The following is a 14,938-nucleotide window of genomic DNA, read 5'->3' as shown; positions in this document are numbered from 1 at the left end:
CTTCATCCTACAGGTCAGTGACGTGATAATTGTGAACTTTCTCATTTTCATTTTTAGTCGTCGACCTATTAATGTTTGTTTCTTTAAGTACGTCTAAGTATTTATTTGCAATATAAATGCAGCTCATTATTTCTCAGCTTTAGGCACGATGTTGGATTTCACATCGTGGAATTTCAGTTAATCTAATCGTTTTGAATTGATCTCTTGAATCTCTTTTCTCCATGCACTCTATTTGCATTATTATAATAAGATGTAACTCTTCGTTTTTCTTTAAATGCACGACAACGTTTAATATAAAAAAAAAGACAGAAATGTTCATAAAATCCCCCCAAAGTTAAATCTGAATCCTCCATCCTGCAACAATTTGATGATACATTTATAAAGGAAAATGTGTGGCCTGCATGTAGCTGTCCGGTTGCTCTTCATCATGAGGCCCATAGAGTGTCAGGTGCTGCTCCCCCTCAGCAAGAAGAGTGGTTCGATCATATCAGACAATTATAAAATACGTTTTATTTTGTTGTTGTGTCATAACATGTTTCTTTTAGGCCTATACATCGTTTATGTCAATTGCACTCATTCTGCATACAGGATATGATGCGAAATACTGGAGTGGCACATAGAATATACAACAGCATAGGGTGACATCATACACAGAAGGTGATCAGAGGCTCGTCCCGTCTTCTCCCTCGTTCCCCTCAAACCAACCAGGGTAATAATACATTTATAGGATTGTCAGTGTGACGTCATCAGCACCCCTCCTCGTTTCGGACCGTGTGAGTGGCTCAGGTGTGGAAAAACGCGTTGAGGTCCTCGTACGCGGGGGCCCTGTCGTGATGCAAGTGCACGTCGTGGAAAGGTGGAATGTTCTCCGAGTGCGCGCCGCCGCTGCGCGCCGCCGTGGGGCCAAAAGTCAGGCTGTGTCCGGGCCGAGGCGCGGCGGTGCTGAGTCCGGAGTAATGCATAGAGTAGTGATAGTTTCTGTCCGTCTCCGGAGACTCCTGCTGCCGCCCGGACAGCCCGTTGTTCAGGCACACGGCCGGGCTGTGCTGGCCCTCGTAGTCTGGGCTGTTGTAGTCAGGGGAGGTCCCGCCCGGTTGGTACACACCCTCGTACCCGGGGCCGTACGAGTGGCTCCGCACACCGAGCGCACCGCTACCGGGCTGGTAGTGTGGGCTGGCGAGGCGGGAGCAGCGGTAGGAGTACGGGTTGACGGAGAAGGGAGAGCTGGGCACATGGAAGCGGGCTCCGTCCGGGCCCTGCTCCGTCAGGAAGTTCCGGGTGTTGAGCTGCAGGCAGCCCGCCACCAGGTTCGTGGTGGGCTGGGACAAACCTTTACACAACATCTGCACGTAGGTCACCACATCTGGACGTTTCCCGTTGCGTAAAATCTCCCCAAGGGCCAGGATGTAGTTCTTGGCCAGTCTCAGCGTCTCGATCTTGGACAGTTTCTGGGTTTTGGAGTAACACGGAACCACTTTGCGCAAGTTGTCCAGCGCGGAGTTCAAGTCGTGCATGCGCGTGCGTTCACGCGCGTTCGCCTTCATCCGGCGCACCTTGGAGCGCTCCGCGCGCGCCGGCGTCATCTTGCGCTTCTTCGGCCCGCGCTTCTTGGGCTTGTCCTCGCCGTTCTCGTCCCCGCACTCGTCCTCCTCGGCATCGTCGTCGTCGTCGTCGTCGTCGTCCCCCGCCATCTCAGACTCGGCGCGGCTGCTGCCCTCCAGGGGCTCGTTGTCGTCCATCTCGTCGTCCTCCAGGCAGGACTCGTGCTCTCCGTCCTTGGCCTTGCATTCCTCGTTCTCGCTGTCCTCCACCCAGTCCGCGGCGAGCCTCTGGACGTCCGGCAGCACCTCGCTGAACAGACGGCTCAACATTATGTGGCGGGCGAGACCTGCAAGAGACACGGAGACGCTTGAGATGGACGGCAGGGTGTCAGAGCGAAGACCACCATGCGAGCACAGGTGCATGGAGCGGATCCAGGGCCTGTTTGAGCCCCTGTTGCGTCACAATTTAGCTCTGTTATAATTAAACCTCTAAACCATAAATTATCACAGATTTAGGAAGCGCCCATATAAGGATTATGAAGTTTAGTCTGAGACATGATAAAGGGAGATAATTGCAAATTTAGCCATAATGAAAACAGAATCGAGCCTCGAATCCTGAAAGCATCGACAATATTCTGACATAATCATCTTTATGTTGATTTAAGGTGTTTTTCTGTCCCGTTATTTCGCCTTAATTACCCCTTAGCGTTCTCCAACGGGGATCGTTTTCTCAGACTTTCCACAAAATGAAAAATGTTTAAATGGCAAAAGGCAACAGATTTGGTCACCACGTGTGTCCTCCAGCAGTCCGGCAGTGATGGGAGAGGTGCTGCAGGGTCCCCAGGGACGCATTAGGGGTCCGGGGTGCAGCCTCTCTCTCTCTCTCTCTCTCTCTCGCTCTCTCTCTCTCTCTCTCTCTCTCTCTCTCTCTCTCTCTCTCTCTCTCTCTCTCTCTCTCTCTCCCCTATAAATTAGACAAGCTGGAGGAATTCCAGCACACGCAGGCCGCTCAGGAGCTTCGGGTCAGAGGTTCATAAACATTTTGTCACGTCACTGAGTGTTTATTATAAATCAATCGATTGAAAGAATTCCACTTCATCGAGATTCTTTTTTTTTTAATGCGCAGTTCTTTGGTGTTTTTTTTTAAAGAGACAACAACGACATTTAGAGACATATCAATGACCCCTCTGCGGGTCCTCGAACCCTATTTTGGAAACCACTGCAGACTACATCGCATCACCTTCGTCACAATTTAGTTCTTGACTTTTGTTTCTCGAATTTTCCTCACGTCTTTTCGAAATAAAATTCCACTCCCCCTCTTTTCCGGGTTCTGGTCTGATGAAAACGGCCACGAGACTTTACAACAATAGAAAATCTCATCTTCATATTCGTTGAAAATGCATATTTAAGATGAATTCTGTTCTTATTGGCTGTTTTTTTGTTTTGTTTCCACATATAGGACAATCACGTGACATTCACCAATAAATACATTTAGGAACAAAAGTGAAATCCAAACTGAATCCAAATGTGAATCCAAACTCTACATTCCAGACAAACAAACCTGCCACATGTTTGCCTGCGGTGCTGATTTCTTATAATCGTGTTCGAACGATGTAATTAATTCCAGCCAATACCTTGACAATTAGCCTATGTAAATCTGTGGAGGATTCAACCCCCTCTGTGCTCTGACACACACACACTCACACGCACACACACACACATACACACACACACGCACACGACACGAGCATCATTAAAGTGACACTGTATATAATTCTACCACGTCGCGTTATAATCCCCGTTTCCATAAACAAACACGTTCGTCGGTTAAACACAATTAGACTCCATTCACGTGTTGTGGGTAAATATGAATTCATCCGCGTGTTAAATCGGCTCCATCCCAATTAAACGTATAGTTATTCACGCTCGGTGCGATCTGCAGGATAAAGAGCTGAGGGATTAAAGACACCACGACAACGAAGACAAGACAATTACAGCAACGATCAACGTGTCTTCTTTTTCTTCTTTTTTTAGTTTTTTAGTTTTTTTAAGAAGCCACACTTGCCACCAAGGCGTTAAAACAAAAGACCATCTAAATCTATACGTCTGGGCTCGTTAAACGTGCAGGCAGCCTTCTTACCTCCGCGGTGGAGCTCAGTGACGGGGGGCAGAAGCGGGGTTTGTTTACACCATCTCCGTCCGGGTGGGCATCACGTCCACACACGCCCCGCACGGATGCTTGTGCGCGGGAGAAGCTCTGGTGCTCCTCTCCTCTCCTGCCACTCTCTCTCTCTCTCTCTCTCTCTCTCTCTCTCTCTCTCTCTCTCTCTCTCTCTCTCTCTCTCTCTCTCTCTCTCTCTCTCCCTCTCCCTCTCTCTCTCTCTCCAACCCGAGGAGGGAGCCGTGTTGCACCTCGCAGGCAGGGGCTGGGCGTGTTACATACCAGCTCCGATGCCAGGCCCATATGGCTGGCACGTCATTGGCAAGAGCCATCACATGAGAGCCCGGTGATTGACATGCGGCCGCATTCACAGAGACTGGCTTCCCCTGAGGGAGAGGGACGCGCCATCTGTCACCGAGCTGAAAGAGAAAATGGAATAAGGAGTGAATGGCACAAAAAAACGCCGAAGAGACAAACGGTTTCTGCGGAAGAAAACGGGGTTAATCTCTCACTGAATGTGGAGGAAATTAATCCTGATGAGGAAATCAATGTTGTAATCCTGTAATAAAATTTAAAAAAATAGCTGCTGTTCAAATATTATTCAGCAAAATCATAAACAGGATGGGATTACAGCTAAAGAGCACAATTTGGAAGAATCATAACACACACATATCAAATGAACTGAAGCAAATATGATAAGCCTGCATCTCTACAATGGCGGCTGAGACTATAGATGCAGTCAAAGCTCCATGTGACTGTGTTAGATGCTTCACATGCTGCTGCTGCTGCTGCTGCTGGGTTCATCCAAGTTTCAGCATTTTCAGTGGCATTGTTTGCATTTACACAAACAAAGAAAAGGAAGAAGAAGATGAAGAATGGAAGAAGGGGAGAAAAAAAAGGGAGCCGCCATAAAGATCAGAGTCAGGGTGCAATTGCCTAAACGAGTCAATTGAACTGAGCTAAACAGAGCATCTTGGTTTGGTTTGCCAGGCTTGGCACAGGTGCTCGTGGGCGTGCTGGTGCCAAAGGTGGCACAGACACACAGATTGCAGAGAGGGGGGACAGAAGACGGGGCAAGGAGGGGAAGAGAGAGGGAGCGAGGGGGAGAGAGAGAAAGAGAGAGAGAAGGAAATGAGGGAATTAGATTGTTAAGATAGAAGGGAGAGAGTTGTCTCCTCCATCCCCATGATGATGATGAGCATCATGGGGATGGATGATACAGCACTGGTCACTGCCCTTCTCACTGTGTGTGTGTGTGTGTGTGTGTGTGTGTGTCCCTGTGTGTGTGTGTGGTCACGGTTGTTCCATTTCCATGTTCTGCTGTCCAGCCGGGTCACAACCACAACATGGAGCCTCTGTGTTCTCATCCTGAGGGAGCACGACATAAAGAATCATCAAACTGAATGTTTGTATTGATTGATTTATACGACTGATTTGGGGTTTATACCCAGAAGGGTTGCAACGCTGTAATGAAAAGGAGCGTTTCAAAGACTCAATCATCATGTTTAGACAATCTAGGTCTAAGTCTACCGTACCGCCTCACAATATGATCAATCACAGGAAAACATGGACAGATTTGCAACCAATGCGAGCAACAAACAACACTCCCACCTGTGACTGACGAAATGAAGCATAATAACAATAAATAATGATCAATAAACCAATAACATCGCCATTTGGGTTTCAACTGAAAGAGCACTGTTGTCTATTCATTGTCACTCAAGTTCGTGGGTGAACGAACACAGATTCTCAGTAAAGGCAGAGTGCTTTCTTAAACTATAGTTTGACGCCATCTACTGGAAATAGAAAGCTGGTGCATGTATGTGGGACAACTTTGCAAACTGAGTCGTGCATAAGAGGCGTGACAGCTGAGTGGCGTTTATCGATGAGCGTGTGATCATGATCAGGTGGGAACATGTGGATCTGTGGAAGGATTAGTGGAGCCACTTCCTGTTATTGATTCCAGTGTGGATTTCAAAGCTGAAACAGTAAAATGAGTCACAATATCTTCATCGTCATAATTTACAAAATTGTCGCAATTGAAATAAATGAGTAAGTTCTGTGTGTGTTTATCTGTGATTGTGAGTAAGTAGATACTCCTTTGTGTACCTTTTGTGATTCAGCCTTGGTATTTCTGCTGCTATATCAGTCAGCAGACATTAGGGACTAGAACGCGTTACTGTTGGCTGCATTTTCAGGTGTGACTCATGTCCGCTCGTACACACAAACAGGAATGTAAAGTAGCTTTGGTCGTGTTTGACCGATAAGGGACTCTGAGCTGGAGGGGTTTCTCCTATTGAATATAGAAACAAGGGGGTGTGTAAGTGTGTGACAAAAGGAGTTCAGCTGCAGATCACCTTAGGGGAGGCAGGGATACTGAACCCCTGACAGTGCAGAGGACAGAGGTGATAAGGGACACATGGGTGGGACAGCTGATAGTTTATCAGCAAACCAGATGTTGTAGTTGACCCGGTTATCGACATGGAGGAAGGAGATAGAAGGGACGACAGACAGGCAGCGTTTGCAGCAGAAACTGAAATAGAAACAGACTTTACAGCAATGTGAGGCCCTCCACCACAGGGATATGAGTTCACTCTAAGGTCCAATGCCTTGCTCAAGGTGACTTCAATAAAGTGCAGGGTGGGGGATCAAACATGGGACCTTCTGATTAAAGGATGTTCTCAGGAAATCATGCTGCAGCAAACAATTACCCTTATAATAAGAATCTCTCTCTCTCTCTCTCTCTCTCTCTCTCTCTCTCACTCTCACTCTCACTCTCGCTCTAGCACAGACACACATTGTGTTACTACACTCTGTACTGTGAAGAAAACCTGTTGCCATGGTAATGCATTTCCCAATACACTCTTTGGCTGAAACCCTGGCCTATCTATAAATGCAGCATATTAATAGTCATAGGAACAGAGGAAACAGATTTCAGTGACAAACATAAACACATTTACTTTCAATCAATCAGTTTGTTCTCCATTAGTTGGCTTCCATTCTGATTGCTTAACAACAGGCAAGGGGCAAACTCTGAACACAAAGCTGATAGCAATAACTGAAATAGTAAATGTTTGTGAGCCAACTGTCATAGCAAAGTTGTCAAACTTGTGGCACAGGTGCAGCATTGGTGTCTCTGAGCACATTTCTAGTTGCACTTGAACGCCCCACCGAGTCAGAATATCTGTGACGTCTCTTTCATCACGTTCTCTTTCAACAGGTTATTGTAGTTGTTGCTTTGTTTTGTTGTTTGTTAGATGCTCGTTTTTAATGAACACACGAGGCATTGAATGCATCATTTCAAAACACGTTTTAAGGGAATTTCAGCTGCAGCAACCAATACTTTAAACGCATCACGAAGCTTAATCGTGCTCTTCCCACCTACTCTCCTCGACAACAGCGCCTCTCCTCCCTCCCTCCCTCTAGAGAGAGAGAGAGAGAGAGAGAGAGAGAGAGAGAGAGAGACGCGCAAAGCTGACAGACACAACTCAGAGTATCCAAAGACAGACACCAGAGGAATCCCGTGGCCACGCAGCTAAACCGTTAGAAAAAAAGACGTGCAGCACTTTTGTCATCCAGGCTTTTACGGCTTACACACACACACACACACACTCACACGCGCACACACACACGTTTGAATCCCCAATCGTCCCCGCCTGAACCTGTTGGCCGCGGACATCTGTGCGCCTGGCTGCGGCTCTGACAGGCTGGATGCCATGGACCCGCTGCTGCCCGCCGAGACGGAGGTGACGGAGCGGGAGACGGCCAAGGAGGAGAGCAGGAGGATCCAGTTCTCCGTGCCGCCGCCCTCCGCCCCCATCCAGCTGGACCCGCGACAGGTGGAGATGGTGAGGCTCTGTGTGTGTGTGTGTGTGTGTGTGTGTGTGTGTGTGTGTGTGTGTGTGTGTGTGTGTGTGTGTGTGCGTGTGTGGGTGTGTGTGTGTGTGTGTGTGTGTAGATGCATATGCTTACTGCTGATGGAGCTTTCAACATTTCCAGCTGTATTTGTGAATCTGAGACATGGCGCTGCTGAAGATGATGGATAGATGATAGAAGTTGTTGTTGCCATGTGCGTGGCATTAAGAGCAGTCAGTCAGTCAGCCAGTCAGCCAGTCAGGTTGGCAGACACTTACATAAGCAGCCTGTCACGACTTTGCAGAGTTTTTAATGTTGGCTATTACTCTGTGGGCAGCTTTGGGATTAAGCTGAGCTGTGCAGCCTTCAGTTTCCTCTTCTTCTTTTTTTTGCAGCACTTAAATGTGATGAGCCACCACTGCCCTTCAAAAAAGGAGTGGATGAGGAGGGGAGGGGGGTGGGGGGGGGGGGGGGGGGGGGGGGGGGGTGGAGGGGAGGAGGAGGAGGAGGAGTGTGTACGTTAACAATGAATAAAAGCAGAGCAGAGCATCGCAGTAATCAGGTGTGAAACAAAGTAAAGACTGCAGTAGTAGATTGGACAGAGAGGGGGAGGGAGGGAGCGAGGGAGAGGGGGAGAGAGGAGGAGAGTGTATTACATTAAAGATGATGATAGATGATAAAGTGCTGATAGAGTGCATCAGCCTGTGTGACGCAAAACCCTCTACACGTGTCGTTCTTCAATCATAGGGAGGCTTCATCACATCATTCAGCATGTACAGATCACCTAGGCAACCATGCATGTTGACTAGTTGATATAAGCTGATACGTGACACTACCATACCTAAATGTCCGTCACACGTTGTAAATATGGTGGTAATGGTGCAGTGTGTTCATCTTGTGCGTCTGACAGGGACGAGACTTTGGCAGGGAAAGGGAAATGCATGTATTGGTCAAAAGTAAGTGGACAGTAAATGTTCAGCTTGTATTATCTGAGTATTGCTCACACTCATCAGGTTCAGGAGTTATGGGCTTGAAACACAAAGTGCTGAAAAGTGTCCAGGTGGTTCTTGGCCCCATTAAATAATTGGGGGGGGGGGTGGTTCCTCTGCCAACAGACAGATCTCCTTGGCAGAGGTGTGTGGTATATTTTGCTTGTATATCTAGTATCTCAATAAGAACATATATTCATTCTACTAGGGAAGGCCTTACAGCTGACAATGGACAAAGGAAAAGTGAACTGAACCGGACAAGGAATGTAAATAGCACCTGAGGTCAGCAGTTTAAGCCTTGGGCTTAAACGGCTGGCCTATAGACAACAGTCTAAATACATATAGTCATGTTAAGAGTAAAGATAAAAGTTTACATGCCAAATAAAGGCCATTATAAAATGAACTGTTGCTCCCCCAGGATGGCCACGTAGTGTTTACAGTGGTCTCAGGCGGTTTGTCAATATCCACTGAAACGGGTCTTTTCTGAGTGACAATCAACTGTATAAATACGTCTGAAAGTCGGAGTTCGGGAGGCGACTCATTCCGGCTGCAGAGTCCCTCACAAGCGTTCCATGGTGCTTGTTATGATGCTGTACTTTGTATAATAAAACCCCATTATACAAGCAAAGACAGTGTCAGCGGAGATCCTTCCTTCCTTCATCTTCACATCATCGCAACCCAAGAAATACACTAAAGGTGCAAAGCAGTAAAAAGCAGCAGCACGAGTCACTTACATTTTCTGTAAGTGTGACAAATGCCATATTCAGGTGAAACGCGCTGACGTGTCGGGATGTAGATTATAATGAACGACTCAGCGGCGGCGGGAACAGGAGTTGTGTCGACCCATTTAATCTGACTGACAGCGATATCAACGTCAAGAAAACTACCCAGACAACTTTTGGTCAACTCCCTTCCCAGCAAATGCCAACTACTGTGAGTGATGATGAAGACGTACCATCCTCCTCCTCCCCCTCTGCTGTATTAAAGACAAGCCATCAAAAACAAAGAGCTTCTTTCTTATCCCGTCTGTGACAGGAGGAGAGGAACTCACCAGGTGCGGTGTCAGAAATCCTTATTTCTCCCCAGCTGAGGATCACGGGGGACATCTGCTCGGGCAGCTTAATCAGTCCTGAATATAAAATAAATGAATAAATAAATAATATCTACACACTCTTACACATCTGTTGTTTACAGCTGCCGCCTGCGATGCCTTGGATTACATTTTTGTTTCCATTCCTGGAGTATAAAATCACATCCATTTGCCTTTCCTCATGGTTAAATTTGCCAGGCTTGGCACTGTTAAACCAGTCTATTTCCACGGAATTCTCCGAGTACATCTGTTCCCAAGCGCCATTTTTTATCAACTTGGCATGACGGAAACAGATAATCCATGCAGGGAAAGTTCACATGAACCTTTCTGATGAAAAGCGGCTCATCTCTGCCATATTCTTCTTCTGTTGAACCCTTGAATGCTCAGAATCATGTTGGAACAGGAGCTCAAGTCGAGTTTCCTTACAAGATGGAACCTCTGGGACCTCAGAGAGTTTACCAATAGCTCTAGTGTGAAATCATCTGGCTATTTCAGGGGATCTCTGCAATGCTTACTCACTCACTCACTCACCGAGTCGTAGGTTTGTAGAATCAATAGGTCATGCAGCCTGGGTAAGAATCCAGAACTCTCTTCTTCTGTGGCCTCATTATTTATCCGCAGCGTATTACAGTAATATACAGTTAAAGTGAGCGCAGCCTGGGCACAAAGTGGATCTGCTCTGAATAGATGATTCATTCTGTAATACCTGAGAGAGTTTGGTCTTCTTGTCACATCAGGAGCTTAGAAGAATAGAGGTCAAGGGTGTCGTGGTGCCAGATGGTCCCGCTGAGAGTGAACGAGAATCTTAAGGAGACGCGCCAGCAGGCTAACGTACAGTATGTGTATGTTTTGCACGGCAGGGTCAGCCGTGTGCTTGTTTACGTTGCCAGAGGGCCGCCATAAGGAAGAGAGAGATGTGGAAAGATGAGCAGAGGCAGAGAGAAGAGGACGAGGAGACAAAAGACGGTGACTGAGGATGACTCAGGCCTAAATGAAGGACAAGGACGTCGTATTATGCTAAAAAAAGGCTGGATAATAATATGTCACACACTTTTAGGACCTAATCATAACATTCCAGGCCTCGTAGGTGCTTGACCTCCTGGCAACCGTGTCAACAAAACTCTCATAAAAGGTCACTTTGTCCCAGAAAAGGAGCAGAAATGTATCACCATGTCTACGATGACGATTACACGGGTGAATTTCATAACAACTCATTTAAAGCTGAGTCATTTAAATCCAAATTGACATTTTCCTCCCACACAATTGAAGTCCACTGCGATGAATATGTATGAATGTACCCGAGTGAAGAGCGAGGAAGCCGCCCACACGCTTCACGCCCACGCACTCTCTCTATCTCGCAGCATCATCTCCATACCATGATGCAGAAGACGCCAAGATGGACTCGGTCGCATACTTCAGAAAACTTCAAAAATTGAAATATCAGCTATATTTTTTTTAGCACCGTTTCAGTTTGAAACCGTCATCAATCGGGGATGAAGAGGGGAGGTTGTGACTTTCTGAAACGTGTGTGTTTTCCTCTTTGTGCTCCTTTCTCAGATTCGACGGCGGAGGCCAACGCCGGCCACACTCTTCAGAACGACCGACCTGCCGTCCCCAGATGAGGACAGCAGCAATCCGCAGGTAGAAACATTCGCCCTAAACACGCCCCTCCAAACAGAACATCAGCGTTCCAAGAGTTGTCCACTGTCGATGGGTAGGCTGTGATTTTCACTTTTTTGCTTCAAACTCCCACACATACACACACAATTGTAGTGTGGGGGTTTGTGGAAAGGCATTCTAAGAAATCATTGGAGAATTGTGGCGGCAACAGAGATGCACAATGTGGGAGAGAGAAGAGAACACGTGAGACGTTAGACTACTGCCCGAGCCAATTCAGGGACGGGTTGATGCAACGCCGCAATTAGTGTGGGAATACAAAACAGAATGAGGACAAAATAGAAAGAACTAAAGTACAAGTGTGAGTAGTTTAAGGTATTTTGTATTTTTATATTGTTCAAATACGGAACATGAATATTATTGTTGGTATCTCAGCTTTCTCCCATGTTGCATCAATTATCTTCACTCTAAAATTCATTCGAGACCCCGCAGGGTTTTTCAAGGAGGTGATTTACTGTAGAGATCATTTGAAATCATTAAAGAAAACAAAAATATATGTTTATTTTAGGTTTAAAGCATAATTGAGTGTTTGCGTTTCCAGTGGGTTCTAGGCGACAATGGAGCCCTGAAGGCCAAACTGGTTAACATGTCAGTGTACCAGCCTCCCTCACTCAAAGGTAAACATGCTTCTTCAACGTTATTGTGTGTGTGTGTGTGTGTGTGTGTGTGTGTGTGTGTAATTTGATTGATTATTGTGTTATTGCCCCCCAGTGGTACAGAGGATGGCTCAGGCCCACCTGCCCTACTCAGGCGTGGGGTCTGTGGAGAATGAGGAAGAGGAGAGCACCTGGACATCCTCAGGTGAACACAGAACATTATACGCTCTTACGTCATGATCTCGATACCATAAGCATGACATCATACAGTATGTTAACCACTGTGCTGTCTGTTCCGCCAGAAGAACGCAGACCACATCAACCGACCCGAGCGGTCCGTTTCACAGGAAGTGCCGACCTAAGCAGACGTCACCGGGATGAAGAGGAGCCCAAAGAGAGAGAGGAGAGCAAAGGAGAATAACAGAGGGAGAGCCACAACAGTGTGTGTGCATGGATGTGATGTGCGTTGAATGTCTGAAAACAGAGATAGAAAGGGGGGGGGGGTTGAAGTCCAATCTGCCAAGGATGGAAGTACAATGAGGGATCCAGCGTTTTTGCTGTGCGGGCTGGAAAATCAGATTCATAATCAGCTTCATTCACCAAATACAAACAACACAAAGCATTTTATAAGTCAGATCGCTGCTAAGACTTAAAATATACACATTACAGGGCTGGGTTGATATGTACATACTACTCTAACTCAACCTGGAAGAGTATTTTTGGAGGGATGTGTTTGTGTCTGCGTGCATGCGTGCGTGTGTGTGTGTGTGTGTGTGTGTGTGTGTGTGCCTCAGCCCCATGCTGTGGGGCCAGAGATTGATTCACAGTTCAGTTGTGTTTTCCTGGCAGTTGCTTGCGTGCACACAAAATCAAATTTGGATGGATTATTGATGGAACTGAGCCACGGCCAGATTAAACTTTATCAGGCCAATCAGATTAATCATGATTCTGCAGTTTGTTTATTCATTTATTTTGGCTTTTATCTTGTTCTGATATGGTGATGGTGGTCTGCATGTGTGTGGGTGTTGGATAGTTGGATAGATAGGGACTAAAGAAGGAAAGAAAACGTTTTATCTCTTAAGTATCAATGACATTTTCTGTTGGCCAATAAAAGTGCTACATCTCTGCTGCTATTTGTGTGACTTATTTAATGTATGCACTTTATTATCATATATATTGATTTGTTCTACACCTTCTGCAGTTATTTTGGGAGGAGTGTATGGTTTGCTAAAGAGACAACATGATTATTTTCATATTTATTTGCTCTTTATTATTGCTATGAACTCTTCATCTGACCTCTTTTACCTGTTCAGAGACAAATGTATTCTTGTTAACAAAACCTGGATCTGTTTGGACTCCACGGATAGCCAAGCACTGACACCTAGTGGTTACTACTTATTATGACATCATCCTCCCATCTGCTTCTGTATCAATAATGTACAGAGTTCAATTAAAGGCTTTATCATTTCATTATCATCATATGATCTGGTGTCAAATGGAAAAAAGGACAAAATGTAACATAAGTGTTGACAGCTTTGCTTCTTTATTCACATCAACACAAATCACTCAACATATAAAGCGTCTCATCGACCCTCGTGACTCTGTTTGGCCTGAATATTTACGCTCAACTTCGACCTTATATCTCTCTTCTTTTCCTCCTCTTCTTCCTCACGGCTTTACTCTTTCCTCGCCTTAGCAAAAAACACTCCAGTCGAATTGTCTGTCTCCTTCTTCATTTCCTGCGGAAACAGAAGTATCTCCAGCCTGATCAGAGTGAAGCCGCTCTCCTTCAGACTGGTGCAGACTTCAGCCTCAGTTAGGGGGACCACAGGGATCTTGGCCCCGGGCCCAGCGAGGTAATAACTCTCCCCCAGCGCTCCAATGAGGAGGAGGTGGCCTTTGGGCCGCAGGAGACTTCGGATGTGGCCAAGGGCCCTTGTAAAGGTGGCCAGGTTGGGGCTGACACTCTCCAGGCAGAAGGAGGACACCAAGCAGTCAGCTCCGTCCTTGGGCAGGGCGTCTGCAGCCACAGGTTGAGGGTTGTGGACATCAACGTGAAGGACGTCTGTGATGACACGACGCATCCTGGCAGCTTTCTCTGTCCATTCTGAGAGACTGAGAGAGAATCAATGAGCTTTTGCAACACGTGGAACAGTTTATATGGATCTGTTCTTACTCTCGTCCCTCCAGCTTGCAGACGTGCTGCAGGTAGGGTGACCAGTCCAGGCTGCAGTCTCCAGTGTCCTGGAGCCAACGCCTGAGCTCCTGCCGGTTGACCTCCAGGTATTCGGTGAGGAGCACCTTGTTGAAAACCTCACAGCCGCTCATCGTCTGCCACAGGGTGGGACCTGATCCGATGTCCACCAGCACCTCCCCGCTCACATCGCCTGTGACATGAAGACAAATCTATAAAGACAAATCTAAAAAATCTATCAAATACCTTGGTGCTGTTTCCTATCCTGGTCAACACTTTGGTTCTATTTCTAAATGGTTAAATGAAGCATCAAACATCATAAGAGGAGATTTAACACCATCTACACTTCTACTTTCTTACCCTCTGTTAAAGCTCTGTGTAGACACCCCAGTTCCCATGGTATAATGTTGTCCTTTCTCTCAAAGTCAGCTGGTGGAGTGTAGAAGTACTGCAGAAATGCTGCCGGGTCGAATCCCTTGTAGCTGGCTGCCACGGCTGCCACTGCGTCCTCTGTTCCATTGTCCATGTTGTCTCCCCTGTTGATGATCTGCCTTCAAGTTCACTGTTCTGTCGCCTTTTATAACAGACTGTGGGTATGTGTGTGTGTGTGTCTGTGTGTGTGTGTGTGTGTAATGAGATAGGAATCCTGTTCTACCGGTGTCTAGAGTTTGAACGTTTTTTTACCTTTGGGGCATGTGTTCACCAGCTGTGTATGAAAAGTTAGCCGAGGGACTGTTATCTAAAAAGTAAATAGTCACCATGTTTAACTGTTACACCTCGGGGACCATTACACATCCTGATGCATACATACTGTAAACACACAGACTGATGATGC

General features: G+C 46.6%; 3 protein-coding genes across 4 annotated transcripts; 1 reads left to right on the top strand and 2 right to left on the bottom strand.

The window, feature by feature from the left end:
• Positions 1-360: 360 nt before the first annotated feature.
• On the bottom strand, positions 361-4,588 carry LOC143002113 (neurogenic differentiation factor 2-like). Its single transcript, XM_076152061.1, has 2 exons — positions 3,682-4,588; positions 361-1,888 (listed from the first exon to the last, which is right to left on the bottom strand). Exon 2 carries the CDS (start codon positions 1,869-1,871, stop codon positions 783-785), a length of 1,089 nt encoding a protein of 362 aa, XP_076008176.1. The 5' UTR covers positions 1,872-1,888; positions 3,682-4,588; the 3' UTR covers positions 361-782.
• A 2,716-nt stretch (positions 4,589-7,304) lies between these two features.
• LOC143001733 (protein phosphatase 1 regulatory subunit 1B-like) lies at positions 7,305-13,044 on the top strand. 2 transcript variants are annotated; one of them, XM_076151485.1, is made up of 5 exons: positions 7,305-7,550; positions 11,194-11,277; positions 11,855-11,930; positions 12,025-12,114; positions 12,215-13,044. In XM_076151485.1, exons 1-5 carry the CDS (start codon positions 7,419-7,421, stop codon positions 12,328-12,330), a joined length of 498 nt encoding a protein of 165 aa, XP_076007600.1. In that variant the 5' UTR covers positions 7,305-7,418; the 3' UTR covers positions 12,331-13,044. The 2 variants fall into 2 exon arrangements, with proteins under 2 accessions (XP_076007600.1, XP_076007599.1); XM_076151484.1 differs by having other exon boundaries at positions 12,212-13,044.
• Positions 13,045-13,429: 385 nt separating this feature from the next.
• Positions 13,430-14,920, bottom strand: LOC143002302 (phenylethanolamine N-methyltransferase-like). Its single transcript, XM_076152340.1, has 3 exons — positions 14,464-14,920; positions 14,086-14,296; positions 13,430-14,024 (listed from the first exon to the last, which is right to left on the bottom strand). Exons 1-3 carry the CDS (start codon positions 14,627-14,629, stop codon positions 13,586-13,588), a joined length of 816 nt encoding a protein of 271 aa, XP_076008455.1. The 5' UTR covers positions 14,630-14,920; the 3' UTR covers positions 13,430-13,585.
• Between the last annotated feature and the right edge of the window lie 18 nt (positions 14,921-14,938).

This window comes from Genypterus blacodes, unplaced genomic scaffold (genome assembly GCF_046128005.1).
Source record: "Genypterus blacodes isolate CSIRO-AG114 ecotype Tasmania unplaced genomic scaffold, CSIRO-AGI_Gbla_v1 ptg000055l_1, whole genome shotgun sequence".
Taxonomy (NCBI): Eukaryota; Metazoa; Chordata; class Actinopteri; order Ophidiiformes; family Ophidiidae; genus Genypterus; species Genypterus blacodes.
This window is presented reverse-complemented; position numbering and strand designations above follow the sequence as displayed.